Source organism: Perna viridis, chromosome 15, assembly GCF_037379345.1.
Source record: "Perna viridis isolate PV_CMFRI_1.1 ecotype Kerala chromosome 15, ASM3737934v1, whole genome shotgun sequence".
Taxonomy (NCBI): Eukaryota; Metazoa; Mollusca; class Bivalvia; order Mytilida; family Mytilidae; genus Perna; species Perna viridis.
In genome coordinates, this window is record NC_142459.1 from 24373497 (window position 1) to 24391297 (window position 17801).

The following is a 17801-nucleotide window of genomic DNA, read 5'->3' on the forward strand; positions in this document are numbered from 1 at the left end:
AAAGTAATAGAATCACTAGAAACAAAGGTAAGAAAATAGTTGATGAAAAACTATCACAGTATACGGAAGTATTCCAAAAGCAAAAACATCTTATCAAAGCCCAAGCTATTGAACACTGAGCTACGTTAAGTAAAAAAACGAATAGAAAAGTAAGAGCAATACTCGCGACGGATATCTCCTCATTTCAACAATGTGACTATGCCAGTTGACGAAGAAGGACGACGAATATCGTACAACCCGTCGGCTCTAATAAACTTGTTCTAGAAATCACCAAAAAAAAGATCTGAATGTTGAAAACATCGCCATCAATGACAACGGAAGAACGCATCCTATATGAGAGGTAAAATATGGCAAATATTCCAGTATTGTTCGTTTTATCAGCCACAGAAAACGTGAAATGTTTTTTTTTTTTGTTTTTGTTTTTTTTGTTTTTTGTTTTCGTTTTTGTTTTTGTTGTTTTGTTTTTGTTTTTTGTTTTGGCAAGCGGCTTCTTAGAAATAATTTTGCGCATTTTAGTTTGACTGTTCCGTATTTATTTCCTTCATTGTATAATTTAGTTATTTGATTATGGTTACATACTGAGAACATCATCAACATAATTTCTATGCATTATGTGAATATCTACTACGTTCTCATGCTTATATTTTTTTTATATTATTGTTAGGTGATATACATGACAATACTGGTCCCCGAAATCATAGTCTTAACAGTAATGAATCTATGAATAATAACTCCATATCTATTTTTTATCATACCATTAAGTTTTCCGTAATAAAATAACCGATATAGCTCATTTTGTTGATGAGAATGACATAGTTTTCTTCAGTGAATCTAATACAGATATTTCCGTCAGTTCAGATAACATTCTTCCTCCCGGATATGATTATCCGATTACAAAAGATATGAACTGTGCGGGTGTGGTTTGAGTTTAAAACTAAACGAATGGTAACTCTAATAAATATAGTCATTAGATCAGAAAGACACTCAGATCCAAACGTTTGGTGCCTATTTGATCAGTCAATTAAGGCAGCTCTTGACGAGTGCACGAATGCTATGGTACTTGGAGATTTTAATACAAATTTCTTGATTAATTTACCAATTTGTTTTACCAAACTTTACGACAAATGTGATGACTTTCATTTAGAATTGTTTATTTTCCTTTCATCTGTGGCAACATCCCTTTGGCTCCTGGGTATGGAGTGTTCTATTTGTTTCATACACTTTTTTACATACAAATATAAACCACAAATATAATTTTTATATGTGCATTACTAGTAAGAGAAATGTAATCCATATCAAGACCAGACATAGAAAACATACACTCCCAATAAACAATATAAAATGACTAAATTAGAAAATTCAAAGATAGAAATTAAATGAACAACTTAGACTTAACTGCAAACTGGGAACAAAGTCTAATTACACCGGTGGGGTAAGCGTCATATGCTAGTTAGATACACCCGCCTAGTTGCTCATATAATATATTTAATACTTAGTAAAATAAATGCCATAAGAAAGCTCTATAATAATTTAGTTTCCTTGCCTTCAAGCATTATTGTCATGGTTTTAATAAACTAACCGAGCATACAACTCTTACCACATAACTTGATGACATAACCTCTTAAATGCGGAGGAGGAAATGACATATAACATCCTTCTTGTTTATCTGTCACGTTGGAGATCACAAAACACACGACTTAGACAATTTCAGTGAATTCGAGGTTTCCTCTTTTTTATTGTCTGGAACCCACATCATTGTAAATAATGTGAAATTATACCTTCCATAATGAGATGGTTTAAAAGCCTAGATATTAAGTAGTAAAATATGTGTAAGTTACATACAGTGTGTATATACCCAAAACTACTTCAGCATTTTTTTATCTGACTAATAGCCCAGATAAAACATTTGATGGTGACTGAAAGAATCTGTTGTTTATTTGGAAATATTCAAAACTTCATATGTTGGTGTACATGAACTACATTTTAATTTTCTAGTTTTTTCAGCATGTGGGATATTTGCAAAAAGAATTATTCAATGCAGGTCTCAATTTGGACCATTGTATGCACCAGTCAAATCAAAAGGGAAATATTCACCAAAGAAAAAGACACCTGTTGAAAATGCTGAAAAACCTGAATCTCCCAAAGAAACAACCTCTGTTGGTAATGGAAATCCTGTTGTGCAAAATGTACCCCAAGCAGTACATAATAAGCATGAAGAACTACAGAGGCAACTTAGTTTAGGAACGCTGTTCTTTTATTATCATTGATCTATTTTTGATGAAAACACCATGTCAGTTTCAGGTGTGTTCCAAACAATTGCATAAAACCTGATCTGTCATATTTTTTACATGTTGCACCGTAAAACTATTTATGATTATTGTATAAAACTTTACAAACTTGTTAGTTATATTAATCTGAAAAAAAAATATTAATTTGATGATATGTGTAATGCATACATAATGACCCAGGGTTTGAAATTAGTAGGGGCTCACTTGCCAATGACCCCTAAAATGTTATGAAGGATACTTCGATATCTAAGATATTATGACAAGTATTCACTTTCTATCTTGTACCAGACTTGAATTTCCATATATAGCCTTTGATTGAATGCATGTATGTCACTATGTAACTCAGTGCAATAGTAAACACAAATTTTAGAACACCATCATCAGATCTTATATACATGTAAAACAGAAGGTATATTTACCCATCACATAAACTTCAGTAACACATTAAATGCAATGTACATGTATTTAACCTTGAAAAGTCACTTGTTTAAACATTTTTCTCTTGAAGGAATTTCCAGCATTTCCAAGGCTATTTGATTTGCAGGAAAATAAGAAAGATACAGAACATATTCAAAAGCATTGTGAATCAGGACTCATTTTTATATCCATGGATAGAAAGACTTGTGTGTATAGCAACCTCTTTACGGATCAGCATGTGTGCTTGTTCTTCCAATAGTATGTCAACATTTCTAGTAAGCAGGACTTCTACAAAAACCTCTTATGACATTTTAATGAAACTTAATAGGAAGTTTAGGCATCATATTTCAATATGCAAGAGGAATATAAATATTTTCAGAAGAATGGAAAGAGAGATAATCAAACTTACGGGTGTTACAGTTAAATTAGTAGTAGTTTGACTCCTAGAATGTTCATTAGATTTAGGAAAGTTTGGCATTATATGCATATGATCATGAAGGAATAAACTACTGTTGGATGATTAGAAAGGGGACAGTTGAGCTAGAGGTTTTAGACCATTCATGTTAAACATCAAGTCCATTTGAACCATAGGTATTTTGTTTGTGAGTTTTATCAAAATACAGTCCTTGAACCGATCCACGCTACAATTTGACGGATCGATGACCATTGACTGATTGATCGCTGACGGATCGATGAGCGACGACCGGTGACCGAACTGATCGCAGTTTAAATATGTAAAATGACTAAATATATATTTTACATGTGCAAAACGCATAGTGCAACTTTTCCAGCGTACCTTTAACCTAACTATTGGGAAATTCCATGATTATATCATTGCAGCTGTTGTTATTTTATTGCATTTGTTGTTTACTTTCATATTCTCCATTTATAATATTTCGGCTCTATTTGTTTCATACACTTTAAAAGTTTACATACATATATAAATCACAGATACCTGCTTCATATGCGCTCTATAAGTAAGAGAAATGTTATCCAAGGATCAAGAGCAGACATGGAAAACAGAAACTCCCAATAACTTAACTACAAACTGGAAACAAAATCCAATTTTACCGGTGGGGTAAGCTCATAATTCTTGTTAGATACATCCGCCTAGTTGCTCATTTAATATAATTACAGCTATTAACGACTTGTTTGGCATAACGTACTCTTTGTTTAGTTTACTTGCCTTCAATCATTATTGTCATGGTTTTAAGATGCATAAATAACCGGGGATACAACTCTTACCATATAACTTGAGGATAAAGACATACTTTTCATAAGCAATAACAGAACGTAACACATAACATCCTTCGTGTTCATCTGTCACGTTGAAGATGACAAAAACTTCCCTTCGGTACAAATATCCATTCCATGAATTATCTATCGGTTTGAAAAGGTATATATGCATATATCATGTGTATAATATAGACTAAGGGCATATTTCACTTTTTGTGTCAAAGTTTCACTGCGATTATGATAATTGCATCGTATGTATTACCGAGCACCTAAAGATAATAAGACTCATTGTTATCTTATCACATGTATATTTATCATTGTTTTTCAAATATTTCCGCACTGCTTGTCTATGCTATATCCATCAGCGTTCTTGGTTGTTCGTAAATATGTTCTGATCTCTTTTTCAGTAACAACGAGCATTTCTTATAAAAAAAAACATCACTACCGTTTGAGTTGTAGTATGTTGTCATTTTCAATTGCAAAATAATGGGATATTACACATGTAATTATTTATTTTAACTTTATTTTTATCTCATTATCATGGTATATATATATAAAAATATTTTAAATTAACGATCTAAAATTTGGTTGCACCAATGCAGTGAGAATATTACTTAGATATACATGAAGTTTTATTTCTATATTGATACCAATGAGGCATCACCTAAAATTACATTGTTGACATGTCGCGTTTTTTACTAAATATAAAACATCCTCTGTATACATATCGCATGTAACTTATCGAAAACAAATATTTTTTTTCGATCGAAGTTGGCACTACATTTGTATTTGAAAACTTAGAAGGATATCTTAATAACTTAAAATGCCATCTGTAACTTGCGAGAAAAAAAATCAAGGGACTATCACGAGTCAAATGTCGCCATGCGGGGAGTCCTGTTGCGTATCACAAACTTTAGCGCGCTAAATCCATAAATTGGTCCTTTCGAACGAGAGGGATGCGTAGAAGATTATTGTAATTTTTTATTATTAAAGAATTAAATACGTGAATGATACAATTCATGTGATGTCTGTAAAATGTGCCTCTGTAGCAACTCTCACACAATGGAATTAATTATCTGTTAGGGTAATGCTTACTTTTATTATATATAATAGAGCTGTTTTTCTTTGAATATAATGATGAAAGATAATAAAAAGTATGACTAATCCAAGTAAGGCGTGCTTTTAAATTTAGATAATAAACACACTTGTAATATGATGTAATAGATGTAATAAGTTACAATGTTACATGTTCGATTTACTATAGAACCATAGAAATATCAAGTCTTGGATGACATGCTATAGATGTGCGTTAATTCATAACTAAAAATGTCATTATACAGACTTATACCAAGTTCCTTCTAACTGAAAACAAGTCAATAACTAATCTATGTAAAGAAAGACATATTTCACATATATGCTGTCGTGTTACTGGTTCCTATCTGACACCACTATCCACACGTTTGTTTGGAATAAACTCGATCTCAATATTTCAACGAGGAACGTATTGTACACCACAGCAACAACTCGCTTGTATTGCTGATGGCTAGGATGACTGTATTGGTCTAACATTCGAAATTGATACGAGTGTAATTACATGTTTTGTTTAATATATATATTGTGATATATCTCTAACAATTTTGCAAACAGTTGTCTTTTTTCACTAGTTCAATGTTGAGTTATGTAAAGTCAAATGTCAAACAAATGACCACGGACGCGTAATAACGTTCATCTATTATTATGTTTTGCTTTATTACGTTAAAAATTGAAAAAAAAAGCATCGGGTTATATATATTGTGAGACTGTTAGAAATTCGTATACTTAACAATACTTGTTTTCCCTTGACGGAAAATACTTTACACCCTTAACGCACTCTGAACACTACTGAATTGATGTTGAATCTTTTGAATTTCCTGAAATTCCTGATAACTCTGAACGACGGATACTGAATTGACCCTGAATCGCCATAGAGAGGCATCATAGTCTAGACACCAGACGCTGTTTCAGAGCTTTGGTTAATTAAATCTGTTATCACTGTAGGATATGATTAAGGAAAAGACTAAACTAATTATGAAGAAAACACTATTATACCATTGTTATGCACGAATCACTTATGTTGGACGATTCTTAAATGGGCTGCTACTTAACTAAATCAAAAGAGAACTCTTTACTAAAAAAATAGATTCACAAAGGGGGACATGGTATATTATTAAGCAAATTATTCGAAATAGCCTAGATTGCGGCTGATTATACGTTAATAAAAAGTGTATACTGACTGAATTAAGGTTATTGGGTATAATTTGTTCAATTATTAGAAACAGTCCTCCTGTATACAATAACCAGGTTTGATGAAAGTATCAGTTTTTAAATAATTAAAATGCCTAATCCCTCGTTATCCGACTAATCATTTTATTGTGTTTTGTTTTCGTTCTCTTATCATTCCATGACTCAGTATAAACTGGTAATATAACGTCAGGACATGTATGTTCTGACTGACGTGTATAATTGAATAAATTAACATCATCATTTTAAACACTCTTTTGAATTATTTGTTTTCAAATTTATCTTAGCCGTTTTACTTCAGAGAATATTTTTTGAATGATAGATGTGTTTATGCTGCTGAATTACTTGAAAAGGTGGTCAAAATCATTTCTGTTTTCATCATATTGTTATATATTTCAATTATATCAGACACATTTATGCAAAGTCGTGCAAATGTTTTTGTGCTGTTTTCCCCTATTATACAATCAAAAATGTTGTGTGTTGAATTATAAATTAAGTGAGAACTTAAAGCTTTATCATTGTGAGATTGACTTACATTCCGATGAAATGTGATGTGATGAGATAAACGTGTTCATCAATAAATGAAAATGGGTTTTGTTTGATTTTGATGATGTAGGAATTATCATTATTTTGGCGCTGGCCAATATAATATATGTCTTAGTTGTTCAAATAATAACTGTACTTACTAGATAATCTAATGACCGACACTTGAACTGGTTCACCATCCCAACATTCAACCATGTATAAACCGTTGTCATCATCTGTTAAGTTAAAGATCGTTAACAGTATTGTCCCTCCTAGATCAATTATATTATATTTATCTTCGTCACTGACGTAAGTGGATCTATAGAATGGTTCTAAAATGTACTTTGTCGTCCTATCATTTGATATCCAAAGAAAAAATCTTACAATTGACCTCCAATCAATGTCATCAAAGTTAAGTGTTACATCTGTTCCTTTCTTGGCTGTCACTGTTCTATCTTCACACATTCCATTCAACCCTGAAATTTACATTTTCAAGCTTGTATTGTTATTGTTTTATTTTCTGTTTTGTTTATTTGTTTGCTTTGTATTTGCTATTTATGTTGTTTTACTATTATGCTTAACTCAATGGAATTTGAAAAACAAATACCCGTTTTTATTCCTTTTGTCCATGACGATAAAACATGTTATTAAAGGTGAGGTCAATTTGCTGAATGTTGGTTGGTTCAATACCAGGGTAGTATTCTGCTCTATTACATGTATCAAAGGGTAATATTTTTTGTTTATTACCCTCTTGAAAAAATTTAAACTGGTTCCGGTAAAAAGTAGCTACCAGTTCAATCTAAGTCAGATTTTTCTTTGATGGAAAATCAATATATGCAACGTCCATATCAATAACTGATATTACATCGATCAGTAAATGTATTAATTTTTCTTTACTTTTGATGCCAAATTTACTACGAATCTGCACCTACATGTTGTAAACTTGTATTGTCAAATTACAGAGTCACGGAGGTTGGAACTAGAAAATGAAGTGTTTAAATGATAATTTATGTCATTGTTCTACATAAACTGCAATCCTGACATGTTGTTGTTAATTCTGTAAAAACCTATGGTTGTGTTTAAAAACCATTTACAAAAAAACTAAAAAGAAACAAAACAAAAAAGCAAAAACAAAAATAATATTTTTTTGACATTTGTGTTTGTAACGAGAGAAAAGGTCAGATATAGTCAGATAGAAGGTGTTTGATTTATACCACAATCCAATCACTTGTATTTGTTTAAACAGTTACATTGTTTATATAAACAAATGATATATATTGTATAAAGAGATTGTCCATTGCAAGAATTATCGTTCTGGAAACGCCTATAACATTTATATATGAACCGTTGTAAATATATGAGAAAGCCTCGTTACTTTAAAAAGCAATAAGTAACAAACAAACCTGAAATGTGCAGCAGCATCAACAGGGAAATTATGAATTTCCGTTCCATTTCTCTGAAACAAAAATACACCTTAGAAGAAACGAAAAAGCGAAAAGGTGCATTGACCGGTTGAATTTTGATAAACCATGAATATGTGTCAGTTGCTCATACCGCTTTTCATTTGTTGTGTTTGTATTCACAAATTACTTGTCGTGACACTGAACAACAAAATAGCCCTTCTGATACATTCGTTACATTTATTGGTAAATCAAATCCAGTACAATGATTTTTTCAATAATAATAAAAGGAAGTGATTGTCAAGAGAGACATTTGAGTCCCTCTTCACAAGGCATGGTTGCTGTAATCGATACATAAAGGATACATATATTTCAATGCAAATTTAGAAATATGTTAAATACTAAGACATCATTCCTTGCATTGTATATGATAAAACCTCTTGGTGATGGATTTTACTTCCTCTTTCGATAGTTTTGGTTATGAGTACTTCTTTTATACAACAAATATTTTAATTATGATCTTCCTACATGTTTGAGGTTAATGCTGATAATTAAAGGTTTGTCATTTAAACATGAGTACAGCAAAATTGCCACTGTGTGCATAATAATATCACAATAGATTGAATGGAATAGTTCACTCCATGTCAAATATAAAGCGTTTGATAGTCTTGATAGGAAATTTCTATGGAAACTTTTTAAACATAATCAAACATCAAATTGTTAAGCAGAAACATGAATAGTGGTATGACAGAATAATCAATGGAATCTAGATATCAGCAGAAATCAAAATAACGTAATCCAAGGACAAGGATAAGAAAGGGAAAACAGATTATCACAACACGGTACATAAAAAGCTTAAAAAATACGTATAAATATTCAGAGGTAAACAAAAAACTCGGACTCCACAAAAATCTGGATACATGAGCCAGGTGAAAACTATATAGTTGCCATGCCAATCAACTTTCAAATAGGGTCCTTACTTACATTTTATTTTAGATATAATGATATATACGAAAAAAAATATTGATGAAGTATTTTATCACCGAAACATTTTTTTTTGTTCGTATTTCAACAAAGCTGTTCTGAAATCGAAATGATTGTAACAGAGAAACATTTCAGTACACCTTTTAAAAGGAAATTTGCTGTAATCGATTCATTAATTTGTTAATCAACTTCAGTAGTTTGATTTTATCAACATAAAAGGGAAATTATTGTGATAGGGAATCATTTAAGTCCCCCTTATAGAGGATGATTTTTTAACATTAACAGTACACACTTTATATTACTGACAACAATATTAATTTATACAGGAAATTTCGACAATACGTATGAACATAGTAGTGCATACACCATAAGTATGTCAAATACCATAAAGTTATAAATCGACAATGTATGACTAAGGGAACTATTTAAAATTGCCCTAACCAAATAACTCCTTTTATTGTCTTTTTCCACTTGTGCTTTCTTTGTTATTCATTTCTCTTTAGTAGTTGGAATTAATCAAAACCCAACTATCAGTTTTGAGAAAGAATGCATTTGTGTTATGAAATGAGTGAACAATATTTGAAATCATTTTATGTTAATGTGCAACACACTGCCAGGTTTTTGAATGGATATGCACAGTAAATGTATATATTAAGGCATTTATCAGACAGACATAATTATAAATAAAACAACGTAAACATTAGCAAAATCCACAAAGAGAACTTGCCAAGTGACTAATTATATGACATTAAGTTTGCATTTCAATGAACGAGCTGAATATACATGTAAATAGCAGATATTTCATTTTCTCTTTGAAAAAAAAAATAATAAAAAAAAAATAAGAGAAATGTACTGAATGAAGCACACATAAACCTACTATACCGGCACACCTGGTGTAATGTTCTCAATTACAATTTTGATATTTTTCCCTTGTCCCAATAGGTATTGTTTAGTTATATTTTCATTGGTTATATCTAACATTTGATATATTTAGATGTTCTAATAATTAACCTATTCCTATGTCCTATTTCATGACCCTAGGGTACGCTTGATTTCTATTTTGGATATTGTACTTTTACTTTCATTTTTGAGTCATTTCCTGTTTCCGGGTTTGAGATTACATGTCAACCACATAAGTCGGAGCATTGAACCAATGCGTTTTCCATCGAGATTTTTTGAGTCAATCTTTTCATGACAGACCACTATGTAAGTCTTATTATTATCTTTAATGCTTATATTTTATAGTTGCATACATATTTTTGATGGGAAAAGAGAAATTAATGATATTTTTACACAATTGGCACACATGTTGTTTTCTTACATTTTGCCTAGATAAGCCATGCCTTTATAGTTTATGCTAGGTATTTTGAGTTGTTTTCATTCCACTTGCAGTATTAATGATATTGTGACGTAAAATATGATATATCATAATTATTTATGCATCCCACATTCCCTTCACCAGTTTTGAGATATTTTGAGATACTTTGAGGGGGAGACTTTCCTTTTTGAAAAATTGATCTTACCCCTGCATCATAAAGGGAGATAATTCAAGTTTATTTCATAACACTTTTCTTTAAAATATTGTGTGATGTATTATTTGTTATCTGTATTTTGATTCTGATAAATATCTTTGATATTTTGAATGTATGATAATTTTGATTGCACAATTATTTAGAAAAATCCTTTTTTGTATATTTTCAGCTTTTTACCACACACTATGTGCATTCATCAAATAAAAGTGAACTTCAAATGTTTTTTGATTGAGGCTCAAAGATGGTTATCTGTCTGTCTGTACCTGTCTGGCTACGAGGCGGAATTGTAAAAAGATACCAGATTTATGTCAGAGAAGAGACTACACAGAAAAACTGCCAAAGTTAAAGCCATGTTCGAAGAACAGAGAGAAGACTTTGAAGGTAAATGTGACAGTTTATGGAACGAAATCGAAAATTTGATTCTGAAAGTGCCATCAGTAGATGCAATAGACAATATGAGACAATTTCAAAACGATCTTGAGACATTGTACAAAAACTTTTGTAGACGATCAGAGGACTATAAAGGTTTCCTTCAAAGAACAAACACTAGTGAATCTTGGTTGATCATAATGACAATTTTCAAAGATGTAATGAAAAGTAATTTTAGAAATCAAGAATAAGAAGTCAGATATGGTAGAGAGAATGTCAGAAATTAGTGGATCATCCTCGGGTACTACAGCAAGTCATGAAAGAGCAAGGGCTGAATCGGAAAAGGACGCTTAGAATACATTAAAAAAGAAAGCGAACTCTTGAAGCAAAAAGCAGCCTTAGAGGCAGAAATTATTGTAATAAAACAGGAAAGTAAAATAGCAGCAGCCGAAACAGAAGCACACATTCTAGAACAAGGTGATGAGGAACAAAAAGATGTATTCGCCAATCTTGGTGATACAAAACAAAAAGACACTTATGAATATGTGCAAAATCTCAAGTTACCAAAAACAAACAGTCAAATACCACAAAGTCAGACTACAAATAATGCCATGTCCGATATATCGAAACTTATTTTCAGAAAAGACTTTCTGCTGTCCAGATTTGTGAAATTTGACGATAAACCTGAGTCATATGAATCTTGGCGAGCTTCATTTCAAAGTATTAGGCGTTTCTCCATTTGAAGAAATAGATCTTCTTGTAAGGTGGTTAGGATCTGAATCTTCGAAATTCGCATCAAGTATCCGTGTTGCCAATGCTCATGATCCTGTTAAAGGACTTCAGCGAATTTATGACCGTTTGTTTGAACGATACGGAAGACCCAAAATGATAGAAAGTGCCCTAAAACGAAAGCTTAACTCGTTTCCATCAATCACTGTTAAAGAAAATGTAAAACTCTATGATTTGTTAGACATTCTTACGGAGATAGAATCAGCGATGTTAAATCCACAATACGCAACTTTGCTCAATAATTACAACACATCATCTGGTGTTATTCCTATTATTTCTAAACTGCCACACTTGTTGCAAGAGAAATGGACAACTGTTGCTTCAGCTTACAAAAAAATCACATTCTGTTATATTCCCTCCGTTCAGTGTTTTTGTCAGCTTCATTAGAGATACCTGTAATATTCGAAATGATCCAGCCTTTGCATACACCAGCACTAATCAAGTAGGCACTACCAAACCTCGTACTTCTGTTGTTTCTAGAAGATTAGACGTTACCTCAAGTAGTTTACTACGCTGTCCGTTACATAAAGCGGGTCATTCTTTAAATGATTGTCGCAGCTTTAGAAAGCTTACCTTTCAAGACCGTAAGAAATTTCTTGGTGAAATGAAATTTGCTTCAAATGCTGCCAATCACGTGAACATGTAGCTGTAAACTGTACGGTTTCTGTTAAATGTCAGATTTGTGGAAATACACGTCACCCCACTGCACTGCATATAGATAAGTCATTGAATTCACACAATGAAACTTCAAACAATCGTGGCGGGGAGTCAGTCAAAGACATTGTTTCTACAAAATGTACTACATTATGCGGAAATCTTCTTGGTGGACGTTCATGTAGAAAAACGGTTCTCGTAGATGTTTATTGCGTTACCGCACCCGAAAACTCTGTTAGAGTATACGCTGCCATACATGACCAGAGCAATAAATCTCTAGAGTCGCCTAATCTATTAGATAAACATGGTGTTGTAGGTACATCAGAAACATTTAATATGTCTTCATGTTCCGGTAAATCCACCTTAACTGGTAGGTTTGTCAACGGGTTAATTGTCAAATCAGTAAGCAACAAATGCTCTTTTGATCTACCTGACGTAATTGAATGTGAATGTATTCCTAATGACTTACCTGAAATAGCAACAGCTGACGTTGCCTCAGCACACTCACATCTCAGTAGAATAGCTCAATACTTACCTGAACTAGATACTAATGTCAAAGTTGAACTTCTTATAAGGCGTGATATTCCTGAGATCCACCATGTTCAAGATCAAATTCTTGGAGGTAAAGGTCAACCTTTTGCACAGAAACTCCCACTTGGTTGGGTTGTCATTGGAGAAGTCTGTCTTGGTAAGGTACATGCACCATCTTCTATTAATGTTCGTAAGACAAATGTTCTCAGCAATGGTAGGCATACAACATTTCCACTATGTGAGTACAACTTTGTAATCAGTCAACCTAAACTTGATATTCAGGATGAAATATTTGCAAAAACTCCATATGACAACAAAATTGATCTTTCTGTAGAAGATAAGCAATTTGTTTCTCTGATGAAAAGTAGTTTTGTTAAGGATGAAACACGTTTCTGGACAGCACCACTACCGTTCAAACAACCTAAACCACCTGTACCTAACAATCGCCAACAAGCCCACAAAAGAGCACTGATACTTGATAGAAACTTGCATAAAATTCCTTTAAAGCGTGATCAGTTCATGACCTTTATGGATAAAGTATTAAAGAGCGGTGCAGCAGAAACAGCACCAACTACCTTTGCTGTAGAATGTTGGTATCTTTCTTTATTTGGGGTGTACCACCCAAAGAAACCGAATGAAAACCGAGGTGTATTTGATTCATCAGCTGTTTATGAGGATGTATCACTAAACAGTCTTTTAATGACAGGACCTGATCTTACCAATAGCTTGATTGGTATTCTTTCGCGTTTTCGTTTGAATGAAGTAGCCATAACTGGCGATATATATTGAACAAATGTTTTACCGTTTCCGTGTAATAGAGAATCATAGAGACTATTTGCGATTCTTTTGATACCAGAACAATGATTTCAATCAACCACTCATTGAGTACCGAATGAGGTATCATGTATTTGGCAATACACCTTCTTCTGCTATAGCAACTTATGGTTTACGACTTGCCGCTTCGAATTCTGAGAATGACGTCAAAAACTTTGTTTCGAATGATTTTTATGTTGATGACGGTCTAACCTCTGTTACAAATGCCGAATATGCAATTGATCTTGTGAAAAGAACGTAGGACGAATTGAAGCAAAATGGACACATCCGATTTCACAAAATCGTATCTAACAGCGTAGAAGTTATGAAAGCCTTCTCAAATGATGATCTTGGTAAAGAGCTCAAAACTCTAGATCTGTGTCATGACATGTTACCTACCCATCAAAGTTTAGGACTATCTTGGAACCTTCAATCTGACAGTTTTGTGTTTCAACACCATATCATTGACAGACCAGCTACCCGTCGAAGCATGCTATCAACAAACAATAGTTTGTTTGATCCATTAGGTTTCATTGCACCTGTTACTATTAGTGGAAAGATTCTCCTCCGTCAAGTTATTCCCCCTGGCACTGATTGGGATGAACCTCTAAGTCCTGATCATGAGGAAAAATGTAACTTGTGGCTTGCATCACTTAAATCGTTAGATAGCTTTAAAATCCCACGCACGATCGTTCCTATTTCAATATCGTCTGTACACAATCCTGAAATCCACATATTTTGTGACGCGAGTGAACAAGCAATATCTGCAGTTGCCTATCTGAAAGCAATTGACAATGATAGTACTGCTTTTTTAGGCTTCATTATGGGAAAGTCAAAACTTGCACCAGTAAAGGGTCACACAATACCCAGGTTGAAACTATGTAGTGCTGTACTTGCTACTCAGCGAGGAGAAGCTATTTGTGATCATATGAATCTATCTCATGATGTATTTCACTACTACACAGACAGTCAAATAACTTTAGGTTATATTTGCAATACGAAGATTCTTCACGTATGTTTCAAATTGTGTTGAAAACTTTAACAATCTAAACATCCGAGATGTGTATACTTCACAGTGGAAACTAGTTCAAATTATGGCAGACCAATTTTGAACTCGGTGGCAACGACAATATTTGCAAACATTACAACTTAGAAGAAGGTGGCAACAGACTCAAATCGATATAAAGGAAGGTGACATTGTGATTCCAAAAGACAATGAACAACATAGAAACTTTTGGCCTCTTGCTATTGTCGAGCATGTGTTTCCAAGTAAAGACAGTCACGTTCGGAAAGTTTTGTTAAGGACAATAAAAGATGGTCAACCTCGTGTGTATGTGAGACCTATCACACAAACTATTCTTTTAAGCCATACTGAGGTGTGAACTTTGTGAGAACTGTGAATCATGGACTTTATTTTTTACATTTGTTGTATTATGGTTTTTATTTTGTTTTAATGATTAACTATAGTTAGGTAAATTATATGTGTGGGATTTTTCTTTGTGTCTTTGCATTCAAATTTAAGTAATGATATTTTCATATCAGACGGGGAGTGTAATGTTCTCAATTACAATTTTGATATTTTTCCCTTGTCGCAATAGGTATTGTTTAGTTATATTTTCATTGGTTATATCTAACATTTGATATATTTAGATGTTCTAATAATTAACCTATTCCTTTGTCCTATTTCATGACCCTAGGGTACGCTACGCTTGATTTCTATTTTGGATATTGTACTTTTACTTTCATTTTTGAGTCATTTCCTGTTTCCGGGTTTGAGATTACATGTGAACCATATAAGTCAGAGCATTGAACCAATGCGTTTTCCATCGAGATTTTTTGAGTCAATCTTTTCATGACAGACAACTATGTAAGTCTTATTATTATCTTTAATGCTTATATTTTATAGTTGCATACATATTTTTGATGGGAAAAGAGAAATTAATGATATTTTTTACACAATTGGCATACATGTTGTTTTCTTACATTTTGCCTAGATAAGCCATGCCTTTATAGTTTATGCTAGGTATTTTGAGTTGTTTTCATTCCACTTGCAGTATTAATGATATTGTGACGTAAAATATGATATATCATAATTATTTATGCATCCCACATTCCCTTCACCAGTTTTGAGATATTTTGAGATACTTTGAGGGGGAGACTTTCCTTTTTGAAAAATTGAACTTACCCCTGCATCATAAAGGGAGATAATTCAAGTTTATTTCATAACACATTTCTTTAAAATATTGTGTGATGTATTATTTGTTATCTGTATTTTGATTCTGATAAATGTCTTTGATATTTTGAATGTATGATAATTTTGATTGGACACTTATTTAGGAAATTCCTTTTTTGTATATTTTCAGATTTTTACCACACACTATGTGCATTCATCAAATAAAAGTGAACTTCAAATGTTTTTGATTGAGGCCCATAGATGGTTATCTCTCTGTCTGTACCGTCCTGGCTACGAGGCGGAATACCTGGTCCATGCTCCCAGTAGTTAGTGGAGTCCGATTTGCTTATTTTCATTCGGTATTTCGTATGTATTTATACAGTAATTTTATGTTCTTCTGATTGTGTTTTATTTGTCTTACATATCCTGTCTTGGTTCCTGGATTTCGATGCTATGGGCAGCAAAAGACTTCAAATTCAAATTTTCAACTCTGTAAAACACCCCGCACTCTTACAGTCGTGATTCGTCAGTTTTGTTCATTTTTTGACTAGTTGTTCAGAAATTAAGAAATCGGTTGTTATCATCTGCGCTGGAGCACATAATTTCCGTGAACAAAAGTACACTTAGGATATTAAAACCAATTTAATCTATTAGACCCATGGAGGACTGGTAATCATAGGTTGACATAATTTACATGGTGACAACGTTATCTTGTCTTTCAAAATCTACTTCTGATGATATAAAAAAAATGTTATAAGTTTTGAGCTGGCATAACATGATAAATTTTTATTGTTTTTGTTTGTATTTTTTTGTTTGTTTTTTGTTTTTTGTTTTGTTTTTTTTTTTTATTCAAAAGATGAAAATACGTAAATCAACAAAGAAGGAGTTGTACGAAATGTATTGATAATTATATTCTATGTTAGGAAATGAGTTTCATAGAAAACCATCAGAAGATTTGAAGGTCCAATCATCAGAAAAAAAAAAAGAATTATTTTAGTTTTATTTCATAATGATGTTCACCTTTATGATGATATGAAATACTTTTGTTAGGGTTATATTATTTACAATGAATATGAAGTACTTCTTGAAAACATTTCACAAAGACAGAGTCTTAGGTCCGATGCATTTATCTATGAATTATTGAAATCGTTTAGGGAGTTATATGTCATTTGTATACAGATTTCAGTGTTGTGGTTATGAGGAGGGATGTTTTTTTTTCAGATTTACAATATCTTATTTTACCAAACTTTTTGTGGATGACACATCCCTATCGTACTCTGCACCATCGAATTTTACAATCGAAGATGTAATAACCTTAGACTTAGAAAATATAACAACTTGGTCTGAAAAATGGTTTATAAATTTCAATTCATAGAAAACCAAGGCTTTAATCATTGAAAAATGCAACATTACGGAAGGCATTGATTTATTATTTCAAAACCAACACATTCAATCTGTTTCGTCTCATAAACACTTAGGTATAACGTGTGATTCAAACGGGACGGTTTCAACCAATTTATACAATATTATACTGGCCAAAAAAATATCCGTTCTTTGAAAACTTAAAAATGTTCTTTGTAAAAAAATATTTAGCTAAAATTTATCTAACTTTCAATCGACCAGTCATGGAATACGCTTCAGAAGTCTGGGACAGGTGTGGTCTTGATGTTAAAAAAAAACAATTTTAAAAAATGCAACTTGAAGCTGTTCGTATTGTAACAGGATTACCTATTTTTGCCAATAAGGAATCGATTTACTATGAAACAGGTTGGGTTATTGAAAGATAGAAAACGTCTTAACATGTTTTACT

The 17801-nt window shown here is 32.4% G+C and overlaps 1 protein-coding gene and 1 pseudogene across 2 annotated transcripts; both read left to right on the forward strand.

Moving 5' to 3' along the window:
• The first annotated feature begins 10031 nt into the window (after positions 1 to 10031).
• LOC148597562 (uncharacterized) lies at positions 10032 to 12312 on the forward strand (annotated as a pseudogene). The gene is made up of 2 exons (XR_015919153.1): positions 10032 to 10336; positions 10832 to 12312. The product of XR_015919153.1 is annotated as an uncharacterized LOC148597562 (transcript).
• A 1831-nt stretch (positions 12313 to 14143) lies between these two features.
• Positions 14144 to 14851, forward strand: LOC148597563 (uncharacterized). Its single transcript, XM_088563047.1, has one exon. It carries the CDS (start codon positions 14144 to 14146, stop codon positions 14849 to 14851), a length of 708 nt encoding a protein of 235 aa, XP_088419173.1.
• Positions 14852 to 17801: the final 2950 nt, after the last annotated feature.

Excerpts from the sequence above, each read along its gene's own strand:
- LOC148597563 (XM_088563047.1), top strand. The coding sequence starts at position 14,144 with ATGAAAGCCTTCTCAAATGATGATCTTGGTAAAGAGCTCAAAACTCTA.